This window comes from Arvicola amphibius, chromosome 3 (genome assembly GCF_903992535.2).
Source record: "Arvicola amphibius chromosome 3, mArvAmp1.2, whole genome shotgun sequence".
NCBI lineage: Eukaryota > Metazoa > Chordata > Mammalia > Rodentia > Cricetidae > Arvicola > Arvicola amphibius.
Window position 1 is genome coordinate 175,879,418 of NC_052049.1, and position 12,245 is coordinate 175,891,662.

Consider the following 12,245-nt stretch of genomic DNA (forward strand, 5'->3'; position numbering starts at 1 on the left):
AATATTTCTGACTATTTTTTGACACTGCCCACTTACTGTGTGGGTATTTGTTTTGAGACCAAGTTCTTTATGTAGCCCCTAGTTGTGGAACTCACTGTGTGGACCAAGCTGGCCTTCAAGTCAGACGTTTGCCTGCTCTGTTGGCCTCTGCCTCCTCAGTGCTGACATAAAGGCCATGCTTCACCACGCCCACCCTCTTTCATTTCTTATTATTTTTTTCATTTTTATTTATTTTGGTTTTTTAAGATAGCGTTTCTCTGTGTTGCTTTGGAGCCTGTTCTGTAACTCACTCTGTAGACCAGGCAGGCCTTGAACTCACAGAGACCTACCTGCTTCTGACTCCCAGGTGCTGGATATAAACATGTATGCCACGACCTCCTGGGAGCGTAGAATAGTGTCTTTGGATTTGACTAACCTGTCAGCTGGAGGAGGAGGGAATGGGGTTCTTTTGATCATGTTTGGGCTTATGGTAAAAGATAAAATGTGATGTCATTAAAGGCAAGAGAGATAATTTAATTTGTTTTAAGTGTTTTCTAGTGTTGTGAAAAGGTAAGAAGCTCTACCTAGGACACACAAAAGCTCCTGCTTTTATCCCAGATACCCCCACCATAAAATGAACAGGATAGGAAGTCATGGCCCTAGACAAGTATGTTCAGCAAGCCCCCAAAAGTGTCTTCTAGGTTGCTTCAGTCCTTGTATTTATATTTCTTATTTTCTTGCTGTATTTTGTATTTAACCTGTTATTAATGAAGGTTTGTCAGAATTTTTACCAAAAGTTATAAATTTTATGACTTAGACTATTATACTTTCAGAATCTTACTGTCAGTCGCATCTTCTATTAAATTATATCATCTTGTAGATCTTAATTTTATTATTTTGTGTTTCTATGTGCGTGTATATACGTGTTGTCTGAGTCTGTGTGGAAACCAGGACAAATGTGGAATCAGTTCCTCCTTGCCTCATATGGGCTGCTGAACAGTTACTTCTGTCACAGGCACTCTGCTTACCCTGCTGGTGGTCTTTGATAACTTATGATTTAGCTTGATCATAGAAAGGTAGCTGACGAATTAACGGTGTCTCTTCATTTGGTTAAGTCATTGACTTCTCTTACTTTGATTTTCTTTATATCATGTTCATCTTACATAATTGATTGGCTTTTATTTCATTTTCATTCTGTTCCAACTGTTTTTTCCAATTTAAATTTGTTCATTACTACTAGAGAAATACAAGTATTGCTTTTGTCTTCTGTTGTTCTTTTAACCTGTCATTTGATATATAGTGTTAATCCTCTATTACTACTCCATAGTTTCTTTGGAATTTTTTTATATAAACATTACTGATTCTTTTAAAGGATAATGTTAAAATGTGCATATATTTATTTTTGTTGCCTGGTTTACCATTTACTACGAGGAAACTGTTAAATTACCATTTTATTTTAATGTATACAAATAATTATTTATGTTATTATTTTGAGATAGACTCTTTCCCAGTCTGATAATCTTCAAGACTTCTGCCTCAGTTTACGGAGTACTGAGGGTCCAAGGCATGTGCCATCACAACTAAATTGCTACCCAGTTTTTTTAGAAATACTGTCTACAGAACCGTAACAAGTTAAGTGGTTTTGCCTGCATCTTATCATAGCACTTTGGAGGTTGAGCCAGTAGGATTAGAAGTTTGAAACCAGTCTGTACCACATAATGAGACCCTGCCCCATATCACTTCCTTTTTATTTGATATTAACAGTCTTTTGTTTATGTGTTCATTTAGGCCCTGGAGATGTACAAGGATGATTGGAATAAAGTCTCAGAACATGTTGGAAGTCGTACTCAGGATGAATGCATCCTCCACTTTTTGAGGCTTCCCATTGAGGACCCATACCTTGAAAATTCAGATGCTTCCCTTGGGCCGCTAGCTTACCAGCCTGTCCCTTTCAGCCAGTCAGGGAACCCAGTGATGAGTACCGTTGCTTTTTTAGCATCTGTAGTTGACCCTCGTGTGGCCTCTGCTGCAGCAAAAGCAGCTTTGGGTATGTACTTTCTCTGTTAGCTACTTCTCCAGCACTAACATCTGACCTCAGATTTGATATTATTAGCCGTGAGTTCAAACTTGTTTAAAGTGCCTGCTGTGTAAGCATGAGGACCTGAATTTGGCTTTCCAAAGACCATGTAAAAGCTGGACATTCCAGTATGTGCTTGTAGCATCTGCCCTGGGGCATAGATAAATTGTGGGACAGTATCTCATAGAGTAAGATGGAGGGAAAAGTGATAGAGAAAATCTGGCCTGATGTAAACCTCTGATCTCCTTATATGCCCACTGGAGTGAGCTAGTAAGCTATTTTACACGCAAACAGAATCCCACACATACACACTCACAAATGTTTTAATATATACATATATCTGTTATTATATTCATTTATGTAAATCACCAAAAAGACCCTAAAGATAATGGGCTTCATTAAAACTTATAACCTTTTTTAAGTATTAAAATAGGTTGTAAGTTAAGAGCATTTGTTTAAGTTTTCTTTCACCTTTTTTAAGACCTATTTTGTGTGTGTTTATGCAGTCACCTACCGTGATATATGTCTGAAGGTCGGAGGACTAGCAGTGGGAAGTTTGCTTCTTTCCTCCCCATGTGTGCCTTGTGAATTAACTTAAAACCCTCAGTCTAGCCCCAAGTGCATTTTCCTGCTGAGCTGTCTTGCTGGCCAATAGAATATTTCTTTAGGATTGGGGAAGCAGCTAGATGCGATGTCAGACACCTATGAGATGCCAGTTTCTGGTTGGCAGAGGCAAAAGAATCACAACTTTTTGGTTCATCGTAGACTACTGTGGATCTTGTCTCCTACATTATGTATACACACACATCCCCCCCTCGAATATATAAAGAAAAAGAAATGTTTTTAGGCAATTGGTAGAGCTAAGGAATGAAATACTTTGTATTTTTGTAGTACATTAATTTTGTCCAGATGGTCTTATGTTAATAGGATTTTTGTCTTTATAGTGGTTTGGTTCTTGGTGATTTTACAACTACCAGTCTAGCCAACACAAAGGTAAAATTAGGACTGCAATTTTAATTGTTACCAATAGATCATCAAAAATCTTTTAATAATATATTTAAAAAGTTACTATGTTGTTTAGGATAAAACATGAAATATTTGATTGATTCATTTTACCTTCTGCCCAAGAGAGCTTATTGTAACAAAACCAATGCTATTATGCCATATACTCTGGATCATGTGTAGGAGCACATAGCTATGCAAAATGAAAATGCTGTTCTCCTTTTTATCTTCAATCAGAGGAGTTTTCTCGGGTCCGAGAAGAAGTACCCCTGGAATTAGTTGAAGCGCATGTCAAAAAGGTACAAGAGGCCGCAAGAGCCTCTGGGAAAGTGGACCCCACCTATGGCTTGGAAAGCAGCTGTATTGCAGGCACAGGTCCTGATGAGCCAGAGAAGCTTGGTAAGTCACTGCTGTGCCCAGGACTTGGTTACTAGATGTTTATATTCCCTGTCAGTATGCAAAATAAGAGGATTTGCTTACACTCAAGTGAACAAAATGATTAGTATAAACTTGGCTCTTAAGTTTAATGTATTTTTTTTTCTCCCCTCTCACATACTTGTGGGACATGATGGCATAGAGAAAGTAAGAACTGAATATAAGCCTGGAAATTGAACAGTATCACAGTTATGACTTTCTCTTTTTTGAGTCGGGGTTTCCCTGTTTAACACCTGGCTGTCCTGGAACTCCCTATGTCCTGATTCTTTTGTTTAGCACAGTGTTTTCCAGGATCGTGCATCATTCTTTGCTTTGCTGAATAGTGCTCTGAGCACATGTTCAGTGTTAGTTTATTTTTCATCAGCACATAGACATTTACCCTGTACATTTCTTCTGTTTTTTTACTGCTTTTATACTACTTCCAAATAATGGTAATCATTTTATACAACCATTTTGTGAACACAGCATTTCTTGGTTCTGTGTTTGTGGTAGTCTGTGTTTAGCTCTCTAAAAAACTGTCAGACATTTCCATTGTGCCTGTATATTTGAGGTTCTTACTGGTGTATAGAAGTTCCCATTTCTCAACTTTCTTTTCTTTGGTGTTTGTTTTGTATTTGCCATCCTATTGGTTTGAAGTGGATATCTTCATGATTCTCCTGATGAGGATGGATCTTTTACTGCCACCTGAGCCCACCCCTCCCCCTTTGTGTGTATGCGTGGGGGGTGTTTGGTTTTTAAGATTAGTTTTTTGGAATACACTGTGTAGACTGGGCTGGCCTCAAACTGTCAGAGATCTGCCTGCCTCTGCTTCCAGAGTGCTGGGACTAAAGGCGTGCGCCACCACACATGGCCATCATTTATTTTTTTTTTTCCAGAATACTTTGAATTAAATTTTGAGGTTAGTAGTGCCAGTCCTCCCTCTCTACAGTCATCTTAACTGTTCTCATTTGCCTATGCATGTGAACTTTGTCAATATTCTCAATACAGCTTAGCAGGTTATAATCAGGATTCCATTGTCTGTCTGTATCAAGCTGGAAAAACTCGCTTAATTTCTTCCTTGACCCATTGATAATTCAGGTGAGCATTGTTTAATTTCCATGTGTTTGTGGGTTTTCTGGAATTAGTATTGCTGTTGACTTCTAGTTTTATACTATGGTGATCTGATAAAGTACATTGTGTTATTCCAACTTTTTTTGTATTTGTTGAGATTTTGTTACTGAGTTTGTGGTCAGTTTTTGAGAAGGTTTCATAAGGTGCTGAAAAGAAGGTATATTCTTTTCTGTTTGCATGGAATATTCTATAGATGTCTGTTAAGTCCATTGGAGTCATAACATCTGTTAATGCTCTTATTTCTCTTTTCATTTTTTGTCTGATTAACCTGTCCAGTGGTGAGAGGGGAGTGTTGAAGTCTCCCACTATTAGCGTGTGGCGTTAATATATGATTTAAGCTTTAGAAGTGTTTCTTTGACATATGATGGTGACCTTGTATTTCGGGCATAGATGTTCAGTATTGAAATTTCCCCTTGATGGGGGGCTGGAGAGATGGCTTAGCATTGCTTGCTCTTCCAAAGGTCCTGAGTTCAATTCCCAGCAACCACATGGTAGCTCACAACCAACTGTAATGAGATCTGGTGCCCTCTTCTGGCCTGCAGGCACACATGCAGACAAAATACTGAGAATACTGTATACATAATAAAAGAACAAACAAACAAAAAAAGAATCCTGAAATTTCCCCTTGATGGATTTTTCCTGTGATGAAATGACCTTCTTTGTCTCTTTTGATTGATTTTAGCATGAAGTCTAATTTTGTTAAATATTAGGATAGCTACACCCACTTGTTTCTTAGATCCATTTGATTGGTATATATTTTTTCCCAACCCTTTACTCTAAGACGATGTCTGTCTCTGAGGTTGAGATGTGTTTCTTGTATGCACAAGAAGGATCGATTCTGTTTTCATATCCAATCTGTTAGCCTGTGCCCTTGTATAGGTGAGTTGAGTCCATTTATATTAAGGAATATCAATGACCAGGATTGTTGTTTCCTGTTAATTTAATTTCCGTTGTTGGTGATGTTAATCTGTGTGTTTTCCCCTTCTTTGGGATTTGCTGCTATGAGACCATCAATTGTCTGTGTTTTTGTTGGTGTAGCCAACTTCCTTGGGTTGGAGTTTTCCTTCTAGTATTTTTTGTAGGGATGGGTTTGTGGCTAGGTTCTGGTGAAATCTACATTTGTCATAGAATATCTTGTTTTGTCCTTCTATGGTGATTGACAGTTTTGCAGGGTATAGTAGTCTGGCCTGGCATCCGTGGTCTCTTTATGTCTGCATAACGCTTGACCACGCCCTTCTGGTTTTCATTGTCTCCAGTAAAGTCAGATGTAATTCTGATAGGTCTACCTTTGTATGTTACTTGGCCTTTTTTCCTTTGCAGCTGTTAATATTCTTTCTTTACTCTGTATGTTTAGTGTTTTATTATGTGGTGAGAGGACTTTTTATTTAGATCCAGTCCTGCTTACTCCCTCAGAGGTCCCAGACTCTTGCTCAGACCTGCAGAGGTTTAGGTTACTGCCTGTTCCCCTTGATGTCCCACACAGAGGTGTCCTGGCTCAGGTCTCCTCCCTCTGAGGACCCAGATTCACGCCTGGCCATGCCAAGATCTCTTGTTCTTGCTTATTCCCTCAGAGATGCCAGGTTCACTCCCGCTCAGAATGGCAGAGGTCCTGGCTCAGGCCTAGTTCTTGGGAGATCCTAGACTCAGACCTAGACCCACCGGGGTTCTGGCCTTAGGTCTACTCCCTTGAAGGACCCAGGTTCACGTCCGAACCCTCAGCAGTCTCTGGCTCTGGCTCACTAGCTCAATGGTTAATCCCCTGTACCTGTTCTGGTGAAGATCACTGACTCTGAGATGTGTTCGCTGGATTTGCTCCTGTCTTCTGCTACCGGTGGAGCTTGTTCACTCTTTGTCCTAGGTAGTCACACCTACTTTCATAGTGCTGGGACAGTAATCCAGAGCTTATGCATGTGCGGCAAGTACTTCAACATCTGACCTGTATCTCTAGCCCCTTCATTCCTTTGGTAGCCGAGCTGTACCCTGACACACTCTAGTTACGTACACATTCGTTTTCTGGTGGGCTTGATTCGTTTCCTTTTTCAGTCATGAGCTTTTCCTTTTAATTTCTCATTACTGATTAGATAACATATGAAATGAATAAGTTATAGGTAGATATAAACCAAAAGGGACTTATACAAAATTAAGAAAAATTCCCAGGCAGTGTTTGTGCAAGCCTTTAATCCCAGCCCTTGGGAGGCAGAGGCAGGGTGCTCTCTGAGTTCGAGGCCAGACTGGTCTACAAGAGCTAGTTCTAGAACAGTCAGGGCTGTTAGATAGAGAGAAACTCTGCCTCAAAACACACATACTGTACACAAAACCAAGCCACACAAAATTAAGAAGAATTTACAATGTTTCTCCAAATATTTAAATTGTGAGGATAATTTTTAAGTCGTCTTTGGTTGTAATTTCCAAAATGTCAAAACTAAACAAAGATATCACAAGGAAAGGATAACACATTCACAAACAAATCTTTCCTTGATTTTGTTTTTTTTTTTTGTTTGTTTGTTTTGTTTTTTGACACAGGGTTTCTCTGTAGCTTTGGAGCCTGTCCTGGAACTAGCTCTTGTAGACCAGGCTGGTCTCGAACTCACAGAGATCTGCCTGCCTCTGCCTACCAAGTGCTGGGATTAAAGGCGTGCACCACCATCGCTTGGCACACAAACAAATCTTTAAAAGAAAAATCCTATCACTAACTCAGTTTTTCAAGATGAACAGTTCCCATTTTTATCTGTGGTCACCCTGGTGTGCAGTGTGGCACAGCAGAACTACTAACTGAAGCTTAGTAACCATTGACCGACCTTCCCCAGCTCTACATAGCCTGAGCTCTGGGATCTGTCCTTGTCTCCTCAATTTCTGTCAAGCTAGCTTTTTACAGTTTTATTTTATTTTGGTGTGGTGTCTTTTTGTGTGTTATGTTTAATGTTAGTACATGCTTGTATCCCTGTAAACATGGAGGCCTGAGGGCATCAGGTTTCCTTTCCTTCCTATCATGCAACTTACTGCTAATCTATGGCCATGGTACGTATTTAGACAAATGCCATTTTGTTTTCAAGTTATTTGGTTCATTTGTTTCAAATTAAGTGGTAGCTAGTGTGTGATTCTTTGGACCTTAAGTAGTTTGCATGTGTTTTATAAAAATAAAAATAGTTTTCTTCAATTCCTAGCATAACAGTGTGAATATAAGTAGTTTTTTGATTTTCAAGACAGTCTTCCTTTTATCCCTTACTTTCCCTGACCTCACTCTGGAGTTGTGTGTATTTGTGTTTATATGTACATGTGAGTGCAGGTGCCAGGGGACTCCAGGAACAGAGTGTGGCATCTCTTGGAACTGTGGTTATAGTTCTTTGTGGGTTTTGAAAATTAAATTCTCATACTCTGAAAAAGCAGTTGGTGCTTTTTACCACTCAGCCATCTCTTTACTCCTCTCCCTACACCCATCTCTAACACAGTGTGTCGGGGCAGAGGGAAAATGATGGCCGTCAGTTCTCTGCTTTCACCATGTGGGTCCTTAGGACCCAGCTCAGGTCATCAGTCTGTGCAGTTTACCAGCTGAAGCCATTTTTTTAAGGACATAAACTTCTTCGAGGAGGATGGAATGAGCAGGGGTCCATACGTCAATAAGGATCTGGTCTGTCAGACATTTCGTTGTAAATCCTGCTTATATTTCTTTGGTCACAAGTTTTTAGTGTCTGCAGCTTTTTTTCTTTACAGAATCTTGACGTGTTGAGTTGTTTTGACAAACAGGATGATCATCAAGAGTCTTTGTATCACACAGTCTGTGTGAGTGAGCAGGTCTTGAATCAGTCCTCAGAGTTATATGGAGAAGGCCCAGCTGGATCAGTAAGAGGGTTAAAAACTTGTTTCCAAGCCAGGCATGGTGTTATAAACTTCAATTCCCAGCACCCTAGGCACAGGCAGGTGGAACTGTCTAGTCTACATGAAGTACAGACTAAAATCTTATGAATAGTTCATAATTGAGCTTTTAACAACCATTAAGGACTAGTGAAGATTTAAGTGACTTTCTGATAATTTTACTTTTAGCTGAGTAGGGGGAACGTAATTTCTGTTATGGAGACTATTGTGTCAAATTAGGTACACACACACCCATACCTCTTGCTATGAAGTATTCATGTCAAGTAAGAGAACATACAGAATTGTCTAATGAGACTGACTTTCTTATTCATTTGCACATAGTTCAAAAAAAAATTATTGGAGGATTTCTGGGTGAAACAAAAGCACATAAATAATTATTCAAGGAGCACTATGCATAGGAAGTAGCACAAGAGTAGATGTCATTTTAGACTGAGGAATGCTTTCCATAGGTAGTGGGTTTGAGCTGAATGTTGGGACCATATAGAGTGTCCAAGAGCAGGTTCAGGCAAGTGCTCTTTTTTTGTTGAACAGTGAGGGCTAAGACACAGAAATGGAGAGGACGTTGTTCACAGAGTGGGAAATAAACCTGATAGCCAAAATACAACATTCTTATTCAGATATGAAAAGAGTAGTCCACAGTGTTAGATGCAGTTAAGAACATAAAGTGATGACAGGCTCATGTGGCGTATACTGTGTATTAGTTGAGCATTAGTTACATTTAATGTAGAGAATGACACCTAGAGTCTCCATGTAGAGTTCCTGCCATTCAGTGCAGCCTTTTCTCTTCTTCCTGACGAGACTGAACTTACGGTACTGCCAGTTCTCAAACCTCTTGGTCTCAGTTCTTCATAGTCTTGAAAGATACCAGTTACCAAAGATACTTCATGTTTTAGAAACCAGAGTCTCCAAGGCTGAACTGACATGTGTGAGCTATGACTTCATCTGTAACACCATTTTAAAGTTAGAAACAAATCTAAAAGCCATCACAGGAACATGTTGCTTTAAGTGGCTGCTCATCATGCATGTTTTTCTAAAAACCACAACTCCACATACGTGAAAAAGAATGAATGAGGAAACACAAATAACACTAGTTTTATGGAAACAGCTTCTTCTTTGGAGGCTCCAAGGGCTTTTGGACCACATTTTTTAATAATTGAAATAAATAAGCAGTACCTTGAAGAATATTCAGTTTGAGGGTGGGTAACACACAAAGATATTGAGATGTAACTTGAGGCACATTGAGTCCATCAGTTAAGGAATACTTTGTAGAGGAGGTGACCCTTTAAATCAGAATGAATTAGCATGGAATGTTCTACAACAAATACCATGTACCCGAGAATAGGTGGTGATGTGGGAAATGTTGTCTCTGAAGATAAACATGGGGCTAATTTGGGTGGCTTTTTGGTCCACCCTTTAGATATGGGGCAGTCAGCATAATAGAAGCAGCATGATTCAATTTCTTTATAAAATGACTGTAGGCAGTTTACAGATGAGGTGCCCAAGTGGTAGTAAATAATTAAAGCTGATTTAATAATGAAGAATGATATACTATTACTTATTCAGAATGAACATACTCTTTTAAGCCAGCTATTTTACAAGCATTTGAGTCTCCCAGTTTCCTTCAGCCCTTTATTTATTTATTTATTTATTTATTTATTTATTTATTTATTTATAAATTTATTTATTTATTATGTATACAGTATTCTGTCTGTTTGTATGCCTGCAGGCCAGAAGAGGGCACCAGACCTCATTACAGATGGTTGTAAGGCACCATGTGGTTGCTGGGAATTGAACTCAGGACCTTTGGAAGAGCAAGCAATGCTCTTAACCTCTGAGCCATCTATCTAGCCCCAGAAATAGTGTTTTCACAGCATCTTGAGAGAACTACACAACATATAATTAAACTATTTTGAGACATTTCCTAAAAGTGTAAGCAGTTTTTCTTTTTTTCTATATTTAATGACTATAACTACATACCATCATTATATAAGCAGATATTAAATTATATTGCCTTTTATCCATCCAATTTTCAAATGCCTTACCAAAGAATGTATACGTGCAATACTTTTAGAATGTGGAAATACAATATATAATTGTGGGTAGTTTTTCAAAATCAAATCATATATCTCATTTCTTGGTGATAAGCATGCATATTTATTAATCTGTGTGGTTTGGGTTGCATTTAAAAACCCATATATATTTTCTCTTTGGAATTTTTCTCAAATCTTATCAATTTAATAAGTCTTCATGTTTTATGACATGGTCTCACTATGTGGACGCCTGGCCTTGAACTCAGATCCAGCTGTCTCTGCCTCTCTTCCAGAATACTGGAGCTAAAGGGATGGGCCGCCACTGCGAGCCAAAAGCTACATTTTTAAAATCTGAACTAAGAATCACAACATTACTGATAATTCTCTTCCTTCCTTTTATTCTCACCTTTCCACTCCTTGCTGTGGGAATACTGTATTTTAAAGAGAGCTATATACTTTTTAAAATGACTTCTATCACTAACATAGATAACAGTTAAGCAGCATATTTTAAATATAATTTTGCTGTATTTTAGTTTTTATAAAATATATTTGTACATTTGAGATGACTTTTTTTTTCTTTCAGTGTTTTGTTTTCCAGAATTTCACATGTGGTTATAAGATCCAAATAGCTTTTAATTCACCCCATAAATATACTCTGTGTGATTATAATCCATTGTGGCTGCCGTTTCCTTTGGATGCACAGTGTGAGTTATTGCCTTTGTTTTCCACTTAGAGCACCTGGGCACTCTTAGGAGCCTCATAGCTGTCATATCTTCATAACTGCGGTGTAGCCGGGCATATGGCTAACCCAGCTGACAAATCTTGGCAGGTCCACATCACTAACTTTGCTGTTCGGCAGTATTTTTCCCCCATCAGATCTGTTCTTCAGTGAAACATTCTTCAGCCTTACGAATTCTTGCTTGTTTTTATATTTTTCTGTAAACAGTCCTGGTGGTTTTCCCCAGAGCTTGTGTGTCAGTTTTTTCTTGAACTGGCAGCCTGTTATTCAACACTATGTGGTGTTAGAGTCCAGTTTATCAGCGAGTGTGAATTCACTTCCTGTAGTCTGACCTCCATCTCTGACTCTATGTGCACTATATTTCCTATTTCTTGGTCAATTCATGAACTAGTTCATCTTGGCTTCTGCCCTCTCATTGTGATTTTCATTTACTACTTATGTCTTCTGTGCTAATTCTTTATTAACCGTTCCACATGTGTTTTCTCCCATTTTGTTACTCATTTCTTTTTTTCTTTTTTTTGAGACAAGATTTCAAACTCACAGAGCTGGAATTACAAGTGTACACACCATATTTGACTTTTTTAAAGTCCTTTTTTACTTAGATTATTTTATTTTATGAGTATAGGTATTTTGCCTTCATACCTGGTAACCTCATATGTCACAAGAGGGTCTTGAATCCCCTTTACCTGGAGTTAATGGATAGTTTTGAGACACTATGTCGTTACTGGGAATGGAACCTCAGCCCTCTACAGTACCAACAATTATCTCATGGCTTATCTTTCTGAAGACACAATGATATATTTTTAATTGTAAACTTCATACTTTTTTCTTTTATTTATGGTATAGCATCTCTTTGTGTCTGTAAATAGAGGTAGAGGTTTCTGCAGCCATTCTTTTCCAAAGAAACACAGAGGCTTATATTAATTATAAAGCGTTTGGTCTGTTAGCTTAGGCTTATTATTAGCTAGCTCTTACAACTTAAATTAACCCATAATTCTTA

At 38.4% G+C, this 12,245-nt stretch overlaps 1 protein-coding gene across 2 annotated transcripts in view; it reads left to right on the forward strand.

Annotated features, from left to right (window-relative positions):
- Positions 1–12,245, forward strand: part of Smarcc1 (SWI/SNF related, matrix associated, actin dependent regulator of chromatin subfamily c member 1) — a 114,672-nt gene that overhangs the window by 62,464 nt on the left and 39,963 nt on the right. For both annotated transcript variants that reach the window (XM_038323332.1, XM_038323331.1), the window contains exons 20-21: positions 1,768–2,026; positions 3,296–3,457. In XM_038323332.1, coding sequence (XP_038179260.1) covers positions 1,768–2,026; positions 3,296–3,457 — 421 coding nt within the window. The remainder of the gene's footprint in view (positions 1–1,767; positions 2,027–3,295; positions 3,458–12,245) is intronic.